Source organism: Castor canadensis, chromosome 8 (genome assembly GCF_047511655.1).
Source record: "Castor canadensis chromosome 8, mCasCan1.hap1v2, whole genome shotgun sequence".
NCBI lineage: Eukaryota > Metazoa > Chordata > Mammalia > Rodentia > Castoridae > Castor > Castor canadensis.
Window position 1 is genome coordinate 129,213,094 of NC_133393.1, and position 23,369 is coordinate 129,236,462.

General features: G+C 34.9%; 1 protein-coding gene across 2 annotated transcripts; it reads right to left on the minus strand.

Annotated features, from left to right (window-relative positions):
• Nucleotides 1–11,913: 11,913 nt before the first annotated feature.
• On the minus strand, nucleotides 11,914–21,375 carry Kera (keratocan). Of its 2 annotated transcripts, none has more exons than XM_074084094.1 (3): nucleotides 21,088–21,375; nucleotides 18,495–19,388; nucleotides 11,914–14,393 (listed from the first exon to the last, which is right to left on the minus strand). In XM_074084094.1, the coding sequence occupies exons 2-3, from the start codon at nucleotides 19,378–19,380 to the stop codon at nucleotides 14,227–14,229; spliced, it is 1,053 nt and encodes a 350-aa protein (XP_073940195.1). In that variant the 5' UTR covers nucleotides 19,381–19,388; nucleotides 21,088–21,375; the 3' UTR covers nucleotides 11,914–14,226. The 2 variants fall into 2 exon arrangements, with proteins under 2 accessions (XP_073940195.1, XP_020037976.1); XM_020182387.2 differs by lacking the exon at nucleotides 21,088–21,375 and adding an exon at nucleotides 20,874–21,081.
• Between the last annotated feature and the right edge of the window lie 1,994 nt (nucleotides 21,376–23,369).

Genomic DNA, 23,369 nt, shown 5'->3' on the forward strand with positions numbered 1-23,369 from the left:
GATCTTTAAATTGTAACAAATGACACATAGAAATGATTTTTGCCAAATTTATTGCATGCATGAAATATGAGAAATTAAATATAAAACTATTTTTCTTGTGAATTTTTCCTTTGAGTTTGCCAGTAGAGGGATGATATAATTCCTTCCAGATTTACATTGGTTTTATTCTGGTGTGTGTGTGTGTCTGCACGTGTGAAGAGGAGCATGCTAAATGTGATAACATTTTGGAACATTCATTCTCATTTACCACTGTGAACAATTTAAATTTAGAAGAATTGCAACATACTCTTGGCGTGAAGTCTCTGAACTAATTATGTGGTGTTTAATTGCAAAGCTGATTGCTACATATTTACATGGCATCTGTAAAGATCATTTCAAATGAGTGTGAGCTTATCATATTTTTATGAACGTGTTCTAATTCACAACTCCATTTCAGAATAACTTTGAATATTAATTCTCTGCCCTCAGGCCCCTTAGTCACAGCTGTTTCTTTTACAAACACAGAAGCTTTGATGTGGCAGTACTCATTTTATTCTGTTGAGATCTTTCACCAAACATTTGGAATTATTCCTTGGAACCAAATAATTCTGTCCAATTACTTAGAAATTGTTGAACTATCTTTGGCATTTAGTATTGCTAAGAATTTATCTGATCACTCATTCTTCATTTGGTTTGTTTGCTTAGATTCTCAGCACAAAAGCTGCCATTTCCCAAGGCAATGAAATAACTTTGAGAACACTTCAGAACTTCTTAGCTTCATTTCTATCAGAAATTATGTATGTTTATATTTAATGTTTGACATATTTTTTTGTGAGACTCATAACTGAGAAATGAATGTAGGAGTGACTAGAAGACTATACTTTTTCTGAGATGTCATGCATTACCTAAGTGAATAATTTGTAAGGAACAGAAATTTATTCTCACAGTTCTGGAGGCCAAAAGTCAGTGAGAGACCATGCTCTCTGCTTCTAAATGGAGTCTTGTTTCTGCATTCCCCCGAGGGCTGAGGCCTCTTTTTTTTTTTTTAATTTTTATTTTATTCATATGTGCATACAATGTTTGGGTCATTTCTTCCTCCTTCCTCCAGCCCCCCCACCCATCCTCCTCCCCCCGCTCCCTCCCTTAACCTCCCTTATCTCTAATTTTGTTGAAGACAGAGCATAAACAATAATAGGAAGGACCAAGGGTTTTTGCTAGTTGAGATAAGGATAGCTATACAGGGAGTTGACTCACATTAATTTCCTGTGCGTATGTGTTACCTTCTAGGTTAATTCTCTTGAACTAATCTTTTCTCTAGTTCCTGGTCCCCTTCTCTTATTGGCCTCAGTTGCTTTAAAGTATCTGCTTTAGTTTCTCTGCGTTGAGGGAAACAAATGCTATCTAGTTTTTTAGGTGCAGGGCTGAAGCCTCTTTCATAAAGATCTCAATCCCATTCACTAGGGAAGACCCCTCATGGCTGAATCTCAAACCACAGCACATTCCTACCTTCCTACTATTATGGAATGAACTCTGTACACTCAAAGTTCATATGTTGATTCTTTACCCCCAGTACCTCAAAATGTTACTGTACTTGGAGATTTTTAAGGAGTGACTAAATTGAAATCCGTTTTTTTACAGTGAGTGGTAATCCAATCTGACTAGCATCCTTATAAGAAGAGGAAATTTGAAAACACACACACACGCACACGCACACACACACGCACACGCACACGCACACGCACACGCACACGCACACGCACACACACATACACACAGGAAAGATTATGTGAAGACACAGTGAGAGGCAGCCATTCTCAACTCCATGAGAGAGGCCCTACAAGAAACAAAACAAGATCTTGGATTTCCCCATCTCTAGCACTGTGAGAATTAATTTCTGTGACTTAAACCACCCAGATTGTGGTATTTTGTTATGGCAGCCTTAGCAAACTACACACCTGTCATATCCAAGAAATTTATGTGTTTTAGTATTTTGAAAAGGGAGAAACACATTTAATCACAAATTTTGAAATTAATGAGGATCAAACATAAGTTGTTTGATGCTGAAGATTTGAAGAAAAAAGAGAAAACAATTACAAGGTAATTTTAATACTTAACTGCAATTAGAGAGGAGTCCTAGTGAGATTGGGCATATAGGCAGGAGAGGTGGGGATGATGTTACAATATTATCAGTGACATTTGAGCAATATCACTTTTATGGTCCAAGTGTAATGTACTAAAAACATAAAAAATAACATTCGCTGAAATGGTAGTGACCTCCCAAATACTTTGACTACAAATGCACGTGTAAATGTAGTCAAAATCCACTTACATTTTCAGCTCACACATGCAGCCCCCTTTGCAACCCGCCCTCAGCACCTCTAGCTTTAACTCTCCATTTTTTTTGCACTTTCCCATGCAATGCTCCCTCCCTCTTCCAGGGCTCATGAAGATAATCTAGATGGAAGAAGTTAAACACCTACATGAGGTTAAATATTTTGTGGGATAATTATGGTCAGAGAAGATGCTGTCTAAGAATATTTGTCTCACATTCCTCCTAGTTTCCCTCTGAAATCTATGAAAAAGCTTGCAAATGCACAAATCATTGCAGCATGAGAGATTTCAACATCTTCTTAGATGACATGGAAACAAGATAGACAGTCTGTTTGGTGATGAATAGATAATAAGGACTCGGTTCAATATTTCCTAGAATTGGAAACAGAAAATAAGAAGTCTGTCTCTTCTTGGAACCTTGGGACATTTCAAATATTTTAAATATTTATATACTAGTTATAGTGAAAACTTCCTTTTTTTTACTTTAAAAAAATCAATTTGTAGGAAATGCATGAAAAACATGTTTAATGGTCTAAGGCAGCAAAAATTTGAGCAAATTTAACCATGAAACTAAAGCTGCACCTGATGGAAGATGATGGCAGAGTAGAGGAAAAGGTTAGATGGTTAATCACCTGATCTCATGTAGAGAAAAGTTGAGATGACCTTGAGTTGTTGAAGCTAGAAATAGAAGTGTGAGCTTTTTATCCCCAAAGCTTATTATCCATTAAGAATTACAAATAAGAAGATGATCACTATTAACACATAGGAAAAATAGAGCAGGTATATGCAAATACGATAATGAATCTCCCATCACAGAGTCAGTGTAACTTGCTTAAAAATGCTAAATCAAGAGAGATTGAAATGTGTTAATGGTCATATAGAAAAAACTACAAGAAAAATAAAACCAGTAAACATTTAAAGTGACTATTTCTAAAATGTCACATTGGATCAGAAAAGCAGACAGTAAATCATTGTTCTCACGGGGACATTTCCCTAGTTACTTGATTTTTATCAAGCTCATGTATCATTTAGATTCAAATTAAAATTTAAATTATAAATATCACCCCAATTATATAACAGCAAGTGTTTTGGATTTATTAATTTATATCACTGAAAATATATAAAAATGTGAATGAATTATTCAAGATATGCTATTATGCTGTAATTTTACTGGCTTAATACCACAACCTAAGTTTCTGTACCAGATAGCAGAGCAGCTTTGCCCTATATAACTCGAGAGAGAACCAGACTGATAGAACAGCACACCCACTACCATCTGGATCCTGGAACATGCATACCTTCCCCCTCCCACAAGGGTGGAAAAGGAAAAGAGTGTTGCACCAAAGTAATGCAATCTTTGCCTTGGAAGTGATATCTATCACTTCCACTCAGTGGCCAAAATTTGTCTTATGGCTTCTTTGATTTCTTTTCAGAGAATGCAGAAGTTTAATCATTTTATTTGCCCCTGGAAGAGAGAAAAATTATGCAAACATTGGAATTTCCATCAAAATCAAAATATTTTCATTTAAGGATTTTTGGTAGTTATATTTGCATCTGATTCTATATTTTCTATGTACTTCCTAATATACCTCACCATCTTTGATTTTAATGCATCAGTGGTATTAAGTCATGCAAGTCATTTTCTATTTCTTTATTTCTAACTACATTAAGTTTTCTGTATATAATTTACATTTGCAGAAGTATTTTATGTAGAAATCTTGTTTGTTCATCTCTCTTTCCATATCTCTGAATCCAGTATTTCTACCTCTCAATCTTGGTAATGTCCCTAGTCTATAGTTTCAGTGACTCACAGCATTGTTATGTCATTTTGATGTAAGCAAAAGACCTGAAAATGGACTATATGAAAGGATTTTTGCCCTATTGGAAACAAATCTTGGCACCATAGCATACACTATGAATAATCATTCAGATGGTTTTTGGAAAAAAAAATAAAAGAACATATAACAGTTCTGCTGGTAATTTTACTATTCTGATTTTTTTCTAAGACACTTCTTAGCTTGTCTTCTGAAGCTTTTAAGAACTCAGACAAAGAGTCTCTTCTTAGATTTTGTTTATTCAGCTGAATGTCACAAATATAGTGATAATTTTCAAATGTAGAACAATAAATACAAATTTAAAGAAAATAATTATGTCCTTTTGTGATTGCTGGATTTGTTTGGAAGTTTTGAAATCTATAATATAGATTATTTCCTTTGTTTTCTAAATATAGAATTATTCCTCAGCATGTTATGCCCCATCTCAGTTGCATAAACAATAAAGATTTGGGGATGGAGCATGGCTCAAGCGGTACAGCACTTGCCTGGTACAGCACTTGCATGGAATGCATGAGGCAATGGATTCAATCTCTAGTACCACATACAAAAACATAATGAAAGATTGCTTTCAATTTTTTGGTTAGTGTAACTTCTAAGAGCTTTTCTAAGTCATAAAATACCTTCAATATAGATATTCTTCAAATATTGTACAAAATGTCATTCAATAGGACACAGTCATTTTAGACTGGTATTTTAATAATCAATTGCTATGAATAGGTATTTGTTATTTCAGAATATCTTTGAAAACCTTTAGCAACTATAATGAAATATTTTCATCAGGAGAGGTATGATATACTAGTCAAGAGCAGGTGCTCTTAAGTCAGACTAAACGGGTTTATATCCCATATCTGCCATTCAGCATCTACACGATACTGTACTAGATATTTCAGCTAATAGCACTGTTCAAAACTCATCACTTTGTGCTAATTCTTCTCAACAGGGTGCTAAAATAAATTGTGAGCACTTGCATCTGAGATTCTTACAAAAAATGTTGCTTCTTGACCTTTTGACATTGTTGAATTTACTTCCTGTTTACATTGGCAGGTCTTTCTATGACCACACCCAGAACCTTCTCATGTTTCAGTTTTGGGGCAGTTAAGACATTTAAACCATAATCTCCCAGGCTCTGATAACCTTATTTCTTCCAGCTCACAAATGCCATAATTCCCGTCACACCTCTACTTGACTCCACTGAGTCTTCCACCTTTTTCTCCAGTTTATTTGCTGGCTGCTGATTTTAGTTTTTTCACTACCAGCATTAACTTCATTGTTCATAGCCTCATTCCATTAATCTCAAATTCACTTAACTCTACCCTTCTCTTGCACCAAAATTTAAAGTTCAATCATTTATTTTCCTCATTTCTTTTCTTTTGGTACAATGGTCTGGTAGAGAAAGAAAAATCCATGCAATTTTGTGTACTGGAATGTCTGCTTCTAAGAAAATTTGGACCTGTCATTCATGGGTACTTTCTATGTATCTAGTGATAAAATCTGAACATCTGTTACCTCTCTCAATCATCAGAGCAATGCTATATGATAGATGATATCATTCTCTCTTTTACTGATGAGACTCCAATGCTTAGAAATATAAAGATATTTGCCAAAGATCAAAGAGTGGCACAGAGTGTATTTGCAACTTGATCTTTTCTCTCCAAAGCAGGTCATAACTATTGTACCATGTGCTTACCACACTGTACATATGGTTTCAAATGCATTATTTTATATATTCTGCTTATCTTTTGTCATTGTCATTACATATTCTGCCCTTTCCTCCTTTTGAATTCCATATATTCTCTGTGATTCTATTTTTCCTTTGCATTAGTACATCATTTACCTCTATGTTTTAGTTAATTTTGAAAAAAAATGTATTCTTTAACTAATAAGCTTGGCACCCTCAGCCAATGGAGGGCTCTCAGAGACTTTAAGATGTAAATATTTATCAATCAATTATCCATAGTTTGATAAATGTATGTTATATACACACACACAGACACACACATACATATACACATTGGTCCTGATATGGAGCTTCTAAATCATTCTAAATAGAGGACTAGGAGAATCTTTTGTTCTACTGTTTGGTCTTTGACCCTTATTTCTGACACAGAGTTCCCAAATACCCTGTGTTTCCCTGAGTGATCAAAGCATCTATTTGTTTATTTTTTTATCTCTTTCTTTGAGAGAGGGTCTTGCTATGTAGGCCAAGCTGGCCATGATCTTGCAATCCTCTTGTCTCTACCTTCCTAGTGCTAGGATTATGTCCATGAAACACCGTACGTTTCACCTGCTATTTTCCAGGGAAGTCTAAAAAAAAAAACAGATGTACTAATATCATAGACTACCAGTTGGTAGTGAAGATGTTACTGCCCTCTGATATGTCTCTCCTACCAGTTAGGACCACTGTGGGGATTACTCACTGCCTTTTCCACAAAAATGGGCCAGAAATCTTCCAAACCCCCATGGGAGAGTTCTCTGGAATGTCTCCTCTAAAACCTTCAGACCCTGGGTCTCACAGAAATTGTCTACTGTAACAGCTCTGGCCCCAATAACACATTGGCCCAAAGAGGACACTTTCAATTTCCAAATTCAGCATGATCTCAAAAACTTCCTCCAAAGCTATGGAACATGGTCCAAGGTCCGCCTATATCTAGGCCTTTGTCTCTGCTCTAGACCCTCTTTGTCTCACTATTGTTTGCCTTATCATATTCTTCTCCTAAAGGAAAATTTCCCTCGAGTTTCTCTGTCTTCCATTCAAGACTCTCCTCCTCCTCTGACTTCAACTGAATTCTATGCTATCCTTTCCTCATCTCACAGGGTATGAAAAGGGTTTAACTTTGAAAATCTTCTAGCTCTAAATCTACCTCAGCCATGATGGAGTTTCCTTTCACTCCTCCCGTTCCATAGACTTCTCCTGTATCCTCACCCAGACTGGCCATCTGAGTGAGCACAAAGAGATAGAAATGGACTAGGAAAAGGAAAAGTCCTGCTTGCTGGAGTTGCATTGTTAGTTTTCTCAGCCTCCTGAGTGTCTCACATGGTCCCAGGACTAAAGACACAAGATCAGTTGGAAGTCTATATGAAATATTTGTGGCTGTGGATTAAAGCTGCTTTTTTGTCCCAACCTCTTAAATTTTATCCACTTAAACCTAAACCTCTAAATCTGTCTAAACACTCTACTGTCAGTTTTCTCCTTTAAGTCTTGCTTTTGAGATGTGCCATTTTCCCATTGCTGATATGTCAAGACCAGGAGAAGGAACAGACCATATCCAGATACAACAACCCTGGACAAGGCACTGCATAGTTGGGGTAATGGACTCACACACACAGCCTCATTGCACACAGGTGGGAGGGACCAAAGAGAAAATTTCAATTCTCTGTCAAAGTCTTCTTTATTTCCTACATATTCCCTATGTATTTAAAATCAAAATCTCAGTTTTCCAGGTTATGTCATTAACTAAAAGGCAAAAGGGCAACCTTCTTGAGTTCTGCTATGGATTCAATAAGGCATCTGGATTTTTTATTGTGAAAGGCCCCTTTGCCTAAAATTAAATCTCAAGAGTTGAATTCATTCTACTTTTTTCCATATTTACTAAGATAGCTAGATATGAACTGTTTCAATGGAGATGTAATCCTTTTTACCATGCCAGTTTGCCCCTTTCCTGGCCTGAATCACAAATTCTAATTTAAAAAACACTTTTTGGTATAAAATAAGAGGGTGGATTTGTTCATCCCAGATCCTTTGTCTGGATGAGCATATAGGATGCCAACCTTACACCCTAGACTAGGCTCCCTAAATTTACTTTAAAGTTTGATTAATAACAAAATTACTGTAGTCCAAAGTAAACTATTTCTAGAGATTATTATAAAACATCATCTAGAGGTAAATCTGAAATCTTCAATATCTAAGAGTACACTCAGAATTAATGTAAATCATTTGTGCTTTATTGTGTGAATTCTGGTAGGTCCATTGTATGATTAACCTATTAGAGACTATAGCAAAAGTATTATTGGAGACCGAGACTGACTCAAAACACTCTCTTGCTTCAAGTATCGAGTCTCCCAAAATGAGTCCTAAAAGAACAGAAAGGGGCAAATCTCAATCTGCACCTAAAAATTAAAAGAAACAAAGCAAAACTGACCAACGTACTTGTGGCCACTTAGTTAATTTTTGCGTGCTCTTGAGCTCTTGAATTTATGTGCACTTAAATTGACATTTATGGCATGTCTAATATGAGACATTTTTGTATACGCATATGTATGAACATCTTTAAAATGATTTGTATTACAGAGTTAATGTAAAGGAACTAAAGGCTTCTGTTTCCTTCTCTCCCCTACTTCTGCTGCTGCTACTTTATAACAACAAAAACAAAAGCAAAACACTTTTTCAAGATTTTAGGTCAACCAGGTGTAACTAAAATATAGGCATTATTCCATGGACAGTAACCCTACTTTGCTTCATTTTGTCATAAGTGTAATTTATACTCAATTCTCTTTTATAGTTGGATCTATTAACAAATATATTCTTGTAAATTGCTGTTGTATAAAGAAACAGTTTAAAATTGCCTTTCTTCCTAGGTCTATATGTTAAAAATACAAGGCTAATAGTATTTTATTTTAAAAAATTTTCATTTAAATTTAAAATTCTTACAAAATTATTTTAGAATATTAAGTTGCAAAGAAAAAAGTCAACAAGTAGGATATAGAAAGATATTGAGTAATAGATGAAGTTTATAAAAGCTTAGGTGATTAAATTGACTGTAATCCAAGAGTTGACAAAGATTTTCTAGGATCATGTTAAACTAGACCTGATTCTCTATGTCCGTAAAGTAACAAGGCTTTCTTAATATTGCTCTTCTCTGAGTAACGTCTGTAAGAAACTGTCTTAAGGAAAAGAGTGTGTCAGAATAATTACTCATGTTTTCTGTTGATCTTGTCAAAGTTTTGACTACTTAGAAAACTAAACCTTAACTACGTAAGAGTTCATTCAAGTGTCTGTTCATGTATAAGTCTCTTAAATGACTACCTTATAACTGTATGATGAAACAACTATTTTTCTAAGTAAATCTTACACAATTAGTGCGCTATAGATTTGTGAATAAACACATGTAGAGCTGTGTGTCTAGACTTTATCTAAATACTGTATAAACATTTATAGAATTAAACGTGTGTTGGTTTAATATATGTATAATGACCAGCTAAAGCTCTCTTTTATCCAAAAGCATTACACCTAAACCTTTGGCACATAAAATTGTTAATGAAACTTTTGTCAGTTCTGCTGTTTGTAATCAGTAACATTTAGAAAACCCATGCCATTTGGGAAAACCTGCTGTTTAAAACCTCGCCTATGTTTGCCTTAGCCAAATAAGTGTTATGGTATACATGAAATGTACTTGTACAATATGGAAATAAGGTTATTTGGGATCACAGGCACTGTCCCCTTAACTTATGAGTTATCTAAAGTTTTCACTTTTATTAGTGCTATGCACCTATTATCTTACCTATCCAAAAATTCTAAATTTTACTTTAAGAAAAAAGTTAATTAACATGTATATCTGACATCTCAGTAGCAATGATACTAATTGTTGCTGACTTCTTTGTAATGCACTTATTCTCCCCCAAAATATAAGCCTTTTTTATGAAGAAATCTTTACCATATAGATGTTCTCCAAATTAAAATTTTAGTGATACTGGATTTTACACACTTGTATCCATGTGTTCCTAATCGTAACAAGGAGCACTTGACGTTGCAGTTGTAATTCTGTCGTAATTATTTTTCTAAATGCTCTCTGTGATGGAAATAACTAGATCGTCTGACAATTCCTAAACTACTTTTAAGTATTTTAACCATGGCTTTTCTAAGTCTTGTCATTTGCAGTCTGGGTCCTTCTCTGGAACATTTGCAATCAAACTCCCAAAAATAACTCTAACAAGTACTTATTTTTCAATTGAGTCAGCCTTTTAAATATTCACTTTTGTTGGCCTTTTGTATTCTCCTTGTCAAACCTGTAAGTATTGTCTGCTGACATTCTGCAGCATTTTTAAGGTGTCAGGATATCATCCATAGTCCAAACAGAACTAAAAATGGATGCCAGGTAAGATCACTTCTTCTAAACCTCTTTTTTGTTAATAATTTGGTCAAATGGGTCTTAATTGGCACTGATTCCCACTTGACCTACCTGATGTTCCCCTCCAACATGGGACCTGATCAAAATATCCAGGAAAAGCTATTCCTAGCGATAAGGTACTTTCATTAACCAGCATGGCTAATTGACAAAATCTTCTGAGGATACTGTTCAGAGATAAACAGTTAGGAGACAAGAAGGGAAAGCTGTCACAATCCAGATGGAGTCACTTGTGTCAGATCTCACAAAAGTTACTAAAGCCAAGAGGTTTTAAAGAAGTGATCTTGCACCTCTGACGGAAGGTAAACTCATGTTTTTGGCCAAACACCTTCTATTTAAGTAAAGACAAAAATGACTAATTTATTGGCTCCAAACTTACCTTTTAGTAATCTATGCTTGTGGACTAATTTTCCCTTAGAAGTCTATTTAACTGGTAGTATTCTGACTTTTATTTACTCTGTATTCTAAAGGTGTTTCTAGTTATAGATTCAAATAACAAGCACTTTTGACTTAGCTGCCAGCTATCTGTTCCCCTCTCCTGTACTAATTTATCACTGGTCAAGAAACTCTAATTCCCTCAAGGTTTGGATTATAGATAAATGCAGCCCTATTATTTGACACGGGTCACATCACACACTAAGGGGAGAATGTGTATGGAATGAATAGGGAAAGGAAAGGAAACCTAAAACTTGAATGTGGTTGATGTGCTCACTGTAGAAGAGTGAATATAGTAATCTTAAACTGGCAGAGACCACTACGGGAAGGGTACCAGTATGTAGTGAAGAGGTCTGGCAGAGATGAACCAGTGTGGGCTGCAATACACAAGTGCATGGAAGCAACACTAGGAATCTGCCAGTATAGCTATCTTTATCTCAAACTAGCAAAAGCTCTATGTCTTTCTTGTGATCTCTTATGTTTTCTCTTCAACAAAATTGGAGAACAAGAAGGTAGAACAAGTTCTGCCTGGAAGGGGAGGGAAGAAGTGGGGCAGGAGGGGAAGTGACCCAAACAATGTAAGGCACATGTAAGTAAATGTAAAAATGAAAAAAATCAAAGAAAGAGAAAAAAAAAAGAAGAAAGAAAATGACAAACTCTCACCTGGCCAGGGAGCCTGGAACTGAGCAACCTATCTATCTAATTATCACTTATCTCCTCTAGCTTCCCCTAGCAATCATTACCTCCAGAAAAATTTTCCTTCCCAGCAAAATTTCCCCTCCAAGCCCCTCATCTATATCTACTACCAGTCTGTAAGTGCTCCAACTCTTTTGCTGGGACCGCCTCCACAGGGTTTCTTCCTGAATAAATCCTGCACTGGCCTTTGAGCTGTTTCCTGCCTGTTCAGTCTAGACTCTTTCAGTCTAGCTGTCTAACAGCAAGTAGAGGTGAAGTGTTGGGTTTGGTGTTTGAGATGGGAAAAGTACTTTGATTTCTCTTTTCTATCTCTTACACATATATATACATATTAACACACAAACATTTACATTCAATTGTTTTTGAGGGTTCATTGGATTCCTTTTTTTTATTTTTTTATTTTTTTTCTTTTATTATTTATATGTGCATACAAGGCTTGGGTCATTTCTCCCCTCTGCCCCCACCCCCTCCCTTACTACCCACTCCACCCCCTCCCTTCCTCCCCACCCCCTCAATACCCAGCAGAAACTATTTTGCCCTTATTTCTAACACCAGTTTTATCAAAGATGTCATCTGGAAATTTCCTTTTACCAGGCCAGTTTTTCTATCCAGTTCTTTTTTTGTCCCTTTGGCAGTACTGGGTTTTGAATTCAAGGCCTCACACAATATACTCTAACACAAGTTCTCTTTCTCAAAATATCTTATTGTACTGTATTCTTCCTTCTAATGGTGATGATGATGGGAGATGATACAGTGCCTACAGGGTGAGACGAAGTGAGGTGATTGATGTAGGAATGCTGATGTAGTCTACACTGCATGAGGGTTATTTGAACACAAGCCCTGTGATACTGTGACAGTAGTATCACATACTTAGTAGCAGTATGACTTGCTACTAAGTGACTAACAGGTGGGAAGGATATACAGCACGAATGTCCTGAGGAAAGGAGTGATTCATGTTCTGAATGGGATGGAACAGTGGGAGATTGGCATACAATTTAAAATTTATGAATTCGTTATTTCTAGAGTGTACCATTTAATATTTTCAGTGCATGGCTGACAAGGGGTTAACTGAAACAACAGAAAGAAAAACTGTGGATCAGGGGGAAGCAGGACTACCATGTAAAAATTCTGTCCATAGCTAGAGCTAAAATATGACTGCATATAAATTTCACCCAGAAATTCTACTCTTCATTTTGGGGATTGCAGGAACACGTTTTCAAATGACAAGCTTTCACATATTTAAAGTTATTATGCTTCCTACACATATCATTTGTTCCCAGTCTTCTTATATCAGATAACCTGTGTTTTTATGACATAATTCTACAGGAATTTTTTAAATAATTTTACTTATCTGCTTTGACAAGATTTTTTGGGGGGATTGTGTTCTGGGGTTTGAAGTCAGTGCTTCTCACCTGCTAGAAAGCTACTTTATCACTAAAGCCAGGTCCTCAGACGTATAACTGTTTTCTTGCCTAGAGACCGCATTTAAGAAACTACATTCAAAATCTGCTAATTGGTTCCTTTAACTTACTCCCAAATAAGTTTTGGTGGGAACATAAATAGATAATATAGCACATAATATTCTCTGTTTAGAATTCACTTTATAGAATAATGTAAATTTCTGAAGGGCTTTCTTTAACTTAGTGTTTCACAACTCGTTTTGTTAGGGATATATATCAAAATTTATGGGATTTTTGAGAATATGGTTTGGAAAACATATTTGAAGCCATGTATTGATCTCTATAAAATATTTATTTTTATAACATATGTCTCATAAAAATCAAAAAGCTAAAATATGTTTGTTTACATAATGAATCTTGGATTATCTTTTAACTCATGACAAACAGGTATATTTTGTCAAGTAAATAGAATAAAATTAACTTTCTTGTTTTTACTGAAAGAAAAAGAAAAATTAGGTAGAAGAGAATATATCTGCATATATTCATGCTAGAAAAATAAAAAAGTCAATGACACATTTATTAGAATATGTTGCTAAATGAAACTTGTGAATAATACCTTGAAACAAATATTATACTTCTGTTTTGCTAGAAAGCATTCACTCTTTTTATTTGAAAATCCAAAACTCTTGGCCAAATAAGAGCTGAATAATTTGCAATTCAAGTGGATTTCAAGTGTTAACACACTATAACTCTGGAAGAAATGCATTATATAAATGTAAAATTTAGGTCTTTAGTTGATAGAGAATCGTGTACTATATCTAAGAAAAAGTTAAGAAAAATGGTAGCAAACTATAAACGTCTTGTGTGTTGCTATTTAGTATTAAATGACTAGAACTCTTTTATGAAATACTTGGCTCACTTACTAACCATTCTTGAGCTATATAACAAACCTGTGTGCCCAAAGCCATTCAGAAATCTACATTGATTTCATCATAATTAAACAAAGGAATATTTCATTTTCTTCAGATGTTCCTACGTCTTGTTTCATCACTGTATTTACACTATAAACATAACATCTGCACAAGTAATTTTGGACACACACAAATATTTGTTTTTTATTGTGTAATAATGTAAATGAACTATTTATATTAATAAACTGTGAAAGAGGCAAAAATACCTATCATTGAGTTGATAAGTGATCTTAACTCTGTCTGCTTTATTAATTAAAGAACAGCAAATCAGTATAAGCTGCATTTGTGTGTCATTAGCAGAAGCATCTTTGAATATAAAAAAAAGGCTGCACGATTAAAAATTGTGGCCAGGAACAAATGCAAATCTAATTTTTTGTTCTAAACCTATGAATGGCAAGCAAATTTCATGTCAGGAATATTAGCTCTTACACCAGTTTTGGGTTTGGTGAAGATGTGTTTAAATAATGACAGCCTGAAGAAGCTTGAAGCATGTCATTAAATCCATTGGGATTGGTGGCTTAATTTCGTTTCCATCCAGACGGAGGTAGCTCAGTTGTGGTCCATGAATGAAGGCATCTTGTCCTGCATGCAGCGTGGTAGGACATATTACAGAGACATTTACACCTATGGGCACAAAGATAGCATGAATGATTGAATTGAAACTCTAGAAACTCTAAGGGTTGAATACCAAGAAGCTATTACAGTGGTTATAATGGCAGGCTTAGTAAACTGACATATGAAAGTGGTTGAGTGACAAACCATTGTTTGTGTAGGTTACTGGTTATGCATGTCTGTTTTTATAAAAGTAACTCTGAAAAAGTGTGCAGCATAGATCCAATCAGTTTTTGCACTCCATGTTCAACTACACTACCAAGAAAATATTGTTAAGAACTGCAATATAGGAAATAAAGGTGCACCAGATGTATTACTTTTCTTCTTAGCTTACAAGTGAGATAAATTATGTTCAAACTATTACAGAAAGAGGCAAGTGGTATCCAGGAGATTAGAGGTGGAGACAATTCAAACCTGATATTGAAAGAATGGGTAGGTAAATGGGTGGATGGAAAATTAGTCTAAATACAAGAGAAAGTGCTTGAACATTGCCTTAAAAGATGCAAAATAGTATGTGATATCTCAAAGAGGGCAATTACCTTTCATATGAAATACAGAAAACAACCTTGAATCCCCATACCTAAGTATATCTAATTAGGAAGAAAACATTTGCCAAAAATTGAATTACAAAGGATTTGAGCCTGGAAATATCCCATCAACTCTTTCACGTGGTTAAGATGGGACAAATTGCGCACCTGCCTTGAATCAGAGCCCTTGGCAAAATGACTCTACTGAGTTTTGGGAGCATCCTCAAGAGAAAAGGCATGTTGAACTAGCAAAATCCAAAGAAGAATGTAATAGCTAATCTCAAACATGAATATATGTTTATATTCTATGTAGTATACTTCATTTCTTTCTTTTTTTATTGACAAAATTTTAATAGAGATGAAGCTATAATCAGAATTACAAGGAAGAAATACTTCAGTAGATCACTGGTTTACATAAAAGACTCCTACCTCGTGATTAAACAGAATTTCAATAGGTTTAAATGCAGGAAACAATAATGTTAACATTAAGGTAATACTTTCTGAAACTGTTTTGATAAGATATCTTTCCTGATCAGACCCACCTAACTTAGGCAGTATATCTCTTCTGTGTCCTTGATGCATGCAGAGTCATTTTATGGAATGATTTTATCCTTACAGTAAGGTTGCTTTGCTCCAATCTCATGCTATTTTGTAAACTTAATTTGATAAAAGCAATGAGTCATATATGTAGAGCAGTTATGTGGTTACAAAATTATTTTTCATATACATTATCACTTTATCATCACACAGACTTTATCAAACAATATTATTATTCTCCTCACCTGGGCATTGAAATAGTTGGCCAAACCCAGTCTTTTTTTCTGCTTCCTGGAGTTGGTTGCTTACTGTAAAATTATGTCCCTTTCAGTATGCTATTTCATGCCCTATCATCCTCTCACCACATAACCAGTGCATGTCTGAATAAATAGAATATGAGAGACAGGAGTTCTACATTTAATTATAGGTTTATAAATTAATTATGATGTTTCTTGGAGAATGTCAGGAAATAACTTATTTGAATAGATACATTTTCCACCAGGTTTTAGGTAACTTATATTTGGCAGAAATAGATATTTTTATCATACTCCATGAGAAAAGTTCACTAGTAAATTTTGAGGCCTTTTCATTTAAAAGTTATGTTTCTTGGAAATGAAATTATCAACAAGATTATGTGGCAAGAAGAACTGAGTACTTTAACAGCTGTTATAACACAGTGTGATATAATTATGATCCAATAATTCCAGTGAGGAAAATTTTTATTTTACATTTATTCCCTTGGAAAATAGAAATAATCACATTTGATATTTACATTAAGAAGAAAATAAACCAGTTTCTTCTTCTACTAATATTACTACTGTTCAACTTACAGAAATTTTCTTCCAAATTCTTGTATTAAGGAATTGAAGAAACATATAAATATTACACTATATGGGTAGAAATGAAATTTCATTTCATTTCACTTAAAATAAAACCTAGGCTTTGGTTAGGGCTAGTGTGTTTACTCTTTGTCCTTGGGCAAATATCCTCATGAAGGTGACCTTCATTTTCTCTGTTGTAGAAATGCCTAATAATATCTCCCCAAGATTCCTGAGAAGAATGGTTGTTCTCCAATTGTAGAATTGTAGAGCAGCATTAATACCATTTGGAAATTAAATTATTAGGCCCCACCCCAGACCTATTGAGTCAGAAACACTTGGGGGTGGGAGCTAGCAATCTGTTTCACAAGCATTATGGGTGTTTCTGATGCTCACTAAGTTATTAGGACAATTTAAAAATAGAAATATATGAACAAGGCAACTAGGATATATTGTAAGAACTTTTGTAAATGTCACAATGTACAGCAGCACAATAATAAAATAAAACAAAATAATAAATAAAATACAATAAAAACTTCTCTAAAATTAGGAAGGACAAATGTTCTACTTCTCAAACTGTGCTCTTAAGGCTGCATGTTCACTCAACACCCTCATTTGAAGACTGCAACTTCCCTCAACACCCTCATTTTCAAAGTTTCAGGGTGAAATCTTCACCTCATGTAAAAAGGCTCCATGTAGATTTGCTGAAATCAACATCCCACATCAGTTGTTCAGGGCCTTTATTGTAGATGAGGAATGTGACTCTAGAAGCACAGAACTCTCAGAAAAAATGGTACCCCTGGATTATCCTTGGGAGTTGCACTGTTTGGCTCAGTTAAACAAATTCATATACTGCTGTTGTATCTTTCACTTTTGATTACAGGATTGAACACTATTTTCCCACACTATGAAAAAATAACCATTGTGGTGGCAGCCTGCCATTTAATTCCTGAATCTTATGCTCAAGTACACACACATGCACACACACACAAATCTTGAATACTTGAGAAATACCTAGTACAAAAATAGTCTATTGTAAATTGTACGCTTATGTGATTGTTTTGTTTAAGGAAATTTTAGTGCATAATAACCAGAAAGCACAACCCTTTCTCCCTTATCTCTTTAAACTTCTGACTGAATCTCACTTTAGGAATGCATTTTCGAAGGTTGTTCAGGAGAAATCTCCCCAAGTTATCTTCCTTAAGGACTTGTACTAGGGTTGAAGATGCATAGATAGATGATAGGCCAGATATCTGTACCCCTGCGGCTGGGCTAAGATACTGCCTTCTTCTATACCAGTTGCTGCCTGACCTTGGATGTAATCATGAAGAGATCAAATATATTTCTATTGTCTCCAGCCATTACTTTCTGTAATCATTTCTTCCCACTGCCTTCAAGACAGAGTACTGTTCCTTTGCTCCCTACCAAAAGGTATTTTCAAAAAAGAAGAGTGTATTTATTCTACCTCGTGGATTTGCCAGTAAGGTGTCAGCTTCTGGAGGCATTGGTTTCTATTTCCAAAAGGAAAGTCTTAAATGGCAAGAGTGGTCCTCAGTGTGTGTTTCTCACAGCAGTCAGGGTCAGCATCACTTGGGAACTGGATGGAATGAAAGCTCTCAGGTCCCTGTCAAGACCTTTTCAATTAGAAAATCAGGCAGTGGCAGCCTGCACACTCTGAAGTTTGAGAAACTCACTCAACTTAGAGGAGTTTAATCAGAGACTCCAATTTAGGTGTTTCAGATATCAACTGCCCTATAACTTTTCAGATAGAGTTGCTCCCCTAATTCTTAGCTCGTATTACATCTATTACTATTCATGAGTTTGTTTGCGCTGTGCACGCTTTCTGAAACAAATCTACCCACAGCGCCAGATTGTGGTGGTGGCATAGGCCTCTGATTTCAACACTGGAAGCAAAAAAAAAAAAAAAAAGAAATCTATCCACAGAATCAGAATACCAGAATCTTCACAAGTAAAACAAGAGCTGTTTTGTTTCTTCCATAGATAAAAGCCCTCTGTAGATTATTTCTTGAATTTGAAGATTGGAACTTCTTGGTTCATTAAGACTGTCTGTGAATAGACAAAAATTAGTAAAGAAAATCGAAAATACAATAGAAAATCTAAGTCCACATAAATGGGGGGAAGGGACCCAATTGCTATTCTTAAAGAAGATACAGCATAAATGTAATGATGACAAACATTTTAGTCAAAGAAACAGCCTGATGGTTACTTACTTTTAATTTTATTATGATCCAGGTGAAGATGCTGCAGGTGCGCACTGATTCTGGGAAACTTTGTGAGGTGATTGTAAGACAGTTGAAGATCTAGAATTGATGACACATCAAAACCACTTGATGGGAGACCTGCATCTGAGAGTTTATTGTGGTTGAGTCTCAGAAAGGCCACTTTAGGAATCACATTAAAATAATTCTCTGGTATTCCCTCAATGGAATTGTTGTCGAGAAACAGCTGCATGGTATTGGCTGGTAATCTTGGTGGCATGTTTCTCAGGGCATTCTTGGCCATATTTAGCTGCATAAGGTTCTTGAGTCCTTTGAAGGTATCTCTTTGAAAGGCATTGTCTAATAGTTTATTGTGCTGTAGGTCAAGAAGGGTCAAGTTTTCCAGATTGCTGAAGGTCCCTTGAGGAATTCTGGATACCTTGTTTCTAGCTAATTGTAATTGTTCTAAGCTTCTTGGTAGTGGAGAGGGTACTTCCTCTAGCTCATTATCTTCTAGAAATAAGAAAAGCAGCTTCTTCAGCTGGCTTAGGGCTCCTTTTTCAATTCCATAATTGGTTATTTTGTTTTTGTTTAAATTTATCCATCTTAGCTGAGTGGCATTCTCAAATGGCTTCTCAGGGATGGTTTCTATCAAATTGTTTTCAAGGTAGAGATACCAGATTCTTGAAGGAATAGCAGGAATTTCTTTGAGACCCCGATTTTCACAGTATAAAGCAGTGGGGAAACTGGGAGGACAGAAACATTCCCCAGGACAATCAAAGTCATCCACTGTCCAGTCCTCTGGCTCATGTACCTCATAGGCCTGTCTCACACTCTGGGCCCACACAGTATCTGCTATAAATAACACCCATATGATGAAACAGATGTTTTTAGCCATTATAGTACCTACAGAATAAGAGACACAACTGTTAGATATTTAAGGATCTGTAACTTCAGATAATGGCATACATTGAAATGGTCCATAAACATTGCTTCTCCAGGGAAGAAATGAAAATATCAACATTTTATTCACGCTTAGATATCAATTAATATATATTTATTTAATAGATATTATATGCGAAGCATTTTTCAAACATTGAAACAAATTTACCAACTTGTAACTTTCTGGTTTTTACCCAATCACAATGACAGTTGAGAAATGGAAAGCAAATTTTAGCAGCTCTAAGTGCTTTTCCATTTCAAGCTGTTCAACTCAAGGAACTTAACTGAAACCAGTAGTTTAAAATAAGAGCACCAAAAAGGTGATCTAATCATTCAAGTTGTGAGTCTGTGTTGTTTCTGAGAGGTAGGCATATGCTTTTACTTTTGCTTTTACTCCTAAATGAGCAGAAATCTGGAGCAGATTTCCCAGGCTCTTTGGCCCTTGAACCAAAGAAAGGAGCAGATCAAAGAACACTTTAGCAGTTTATTGAGAAGGAAGGTTCTAGGATCTGAAGAAGTTTGATTAATCACTTATGGTTCCTGTGCTTCTCAGGTAAGCCTTATTTTGACAGGGTAAAGACTTCTATAATTTTAAGCACAGAATCAAGGTGTTCAGCCAAGAAATTCAGTTATAAATTCTCTTATATAATTCTTCTCTCATATATATAACTTATGTAATCTACTTCTTATATTATCTCTCTCTGTATTACATATATAGATATATACATACCTATATATGAGAGTTTATCATATAGAGTTGAACATATTACTTACATAATTTTCACGTATATGCATTCAACTTATGACATCATTATGCATCATAAAAAACAAAAATCATATTCAGAATATAGGTAGAGAATTCACATATATTCAATATTTTCAGTATGGATAATTAGAAAGACTAGGTTATTACTTTCTGACATGTGATACATTTAAAAGAAATAAACCCTCCTTATTAAATATCATCAGAGATCGTGGTCACAAAACTATTTTAACAGGAAATATATCTATATCTATATATCTATATAGCTGTCTATATATATATATTCAATATAGTCTAAACATTGACTTATGAGAGATATACCATGTATACATATATATATATATAACATTTTGATCAATATACATTTAGTTAAACACATTAATAATGCCAGAAAATGTTTTACTGATTCCTTCAGGAAAAGATAAAAATCAGTTATTTATGAAATGCTGATCCTTCAATTTTGCCATTAAATTGCAGAAAATGACAAGTGCAGAGCTGTTTTTGCAAGCTGTCAGATTTCCTACCACTGCAGAATGCTGCCCTGGCCTTCTTCCAACAAAGACAAATTATTATTATTTTTTTCAGAATAGGGATTTGCTTTACATTGAAGTTTGAACCCTATATCTCATGAATCAGAGCTCTGAATTCTTAACTTAAATGTCTAAAACATATAAAAATTTTTTTACCTTGATTTCCAGGAATATTGAGTTGAGTCCTGTGTCTGAGTCTGCAGTTTGCTAAAAATCGGTTGAGTAAAAAAAGAAGTGACTAAAAAAATTTATTTTGATTTTATGCTGATAAGCCTCCTGAGAGAAAAAGTAAAACCTACTCTGACCAGTCACCAAGAATACCTTTTGATGTATTGTTTCTACTTTGACATGGCTTCAGGAGACAGCTTACCTCAGCCTTTTTGGATCTTCTTTGTCCTTTTCTATTGGTCACTGCTTGTTCACAGTAATGGACTGACCCAGTCTCTGCTGTCGTGTTTTTATGAATCCTCTGTAATATATATGCAGCAGTGGCTCCAACTTTAACTCCTCCAGCAACCACAGCACCTCAATATTCAGGCAGCCCAGAAAAGGAAATTCTTATTTTAATTTCAAGAATCTATTACAAATTTCAAGGCAATTTTCTGTACTAATTCACAGCTCAAAAAATATAATATAGTTGTTATATAAATTCCATTCACTAGCAGGCAACTGAAGGCAATTCTAATTTCGACTATAACAAAAAGATTTTAAAGCATTTTTTTCCAAATGATCTTTAAAAAAAAAAACAATTAAATACAAAGAAATAAAGGCCAATGTTCTCTGTTTATGTGGACATATTTTATTCATTTCTGATATAAAACAGATGCTGTGATGTGTTTGATTAAAGAAAAGGAGATAGACAAATATACTTGAAAATTTAAAAAATGGGAAGCTATATCTGATTTTGGCACTAAACATAGTAATAGAATTTGTTTTATAGAAATAATTTTTATATCAATTTCCTATTCTTTTAAAATTTATTCCAAGCAACTATTAAAAGGGGATGATTTTACGCATTAAAACACATGTTTTCCATTTGAACAGAATAAGACATTCTGTTTCATTGCTGTTTTTTTCTTTAATGCATGTCTTCCATTTCTTATATTCTAGAAAAAAATGTTCCTGTTAAGGAAAGTCACAAACAAAAACACTTCTTTTGCAGACAGTATTCTGTTGATTGATTGGAATCATTTTGTTTTTCAAAGTACATCTTATTCTGAGATCAAGGAGTTTCATTTATGTGACTCACTCAGCACTGCTCACGTGAGTAGAATCAAGAGCAGCACAGTGAAGAGGAGAGAGCCTGGAATGGAGAGGGCCTGGAATGGAGAGGGGCTTTTTTGAGCCATGTCTTTCTTTACTCCTAGCCTTAGGCAGGCCATTTGGAGCTCAGATTTTTCACCAATAGGTCAATAGAACAATAATGGACCCCTCACATAGCTAGACCAAGTTCATCATAAGTGATTGTAGAAGTGTTAGCCTTTCTTTAATATTAGTGCTACATACTCAACTGGAAATGCATCCACATTTAGGGGATTTTATAGACTGAAATCTAATTCACACATATCTCTTTGTAGCCCTACATGCATACTGTACTCATATCATCTTCTAAGAAAAGTTATTTCCTTTCTCATGAAAATAATCTTTTCTCTCCACTGCATTTTGCCTTTCCTCCCTGTTTCTTTTTTCTAAACCCTCAGGATATAAACAACAGATAATATTGCAACCTGCTACCCTCTCTTATCTCTTAATTTTCTTTTTCTAAGGAAAACTGATTTCACTCGTTTCTTAATTTTATTGCAAAAATGTTGTTATATGTTCATGGTAGGAAAATTGGAGTAGTACACTTGCTGCCTCCAAACCATTTTCCATTCACCATTTTACTCATGAAATACGTCTTCTAATTTTCTAATTTCTCTAAAATTTCCCTGACAAAAATCATTTGCACTCATGTACTGAAATCTTTTAGTGTTCAGCTTATTTGACCTATAAACTTTGATAAAACTGACCTGTGTCTTTTGTTTTGATTTGCCTTCTTTTTTTTTTTTTTTTTGGTGTTTTTGAGACAGTCTTGTTACATAGCCTGGAGCCCAGGCTATCCTTTTACCTCAGCCTTCAAGGTGTTAGAATTACAGATGTGTGCCACCATATCCAGGTTTGACCTTTTATTGAGAATTCTTCTAAGCTTTTCTGTCTTTATTCTTTCCTAACTTTTCTGCATCTCAAGGCTCTCTGCTTCCTCTTTCTAACATTTTGCAAAATGTTATAATAACTGTTTTCTAGTAGTTAGAGCTCTTTGAAATCTGCTTTTCTTGCCCTATATACATTTCCTTTACGGTTTTAACCATACCTTCTATCATGATGACCCCTAATCTGGATCTCCAAACCAGGTTAGAACCTGACCAGCACACCAATGTTTGTTTGTGTATCTGCTTCTGGACATCTGTTTCATGTCTCAAGGACTTATTTCTAAAGTGAAATTCACTATCTCCCATTCCTTGTATTTGCTGTTGTCATTTTATACTTTTGAATGACCCTCCCAACATATTCAGTCTCCAAAACCAGAAATTTGGAAATCATTCTTGACTCTTCCCTCTCATTTTGTGAACATATGGTAACAATTACATTTTAAGGACCCTGAGAGAAATGATG

Excerpts from the sequence above, each read along its gene's own strand:
- Kera (XM_074084094.1), bottom strand. The coding sequence starts at position 19,380 with ATGGCTAAAAACATCTGTTTCATCATATGGGTGTTATTTATAGCAGAT. Across the intron at positions 14,394-18,494 it reads GGATCATAATAAAATTAAAA|GTGTAAATGTCTCTGTAATA; the intron begins GTAAGTAACCAT and ends TTGTGCCCATAG.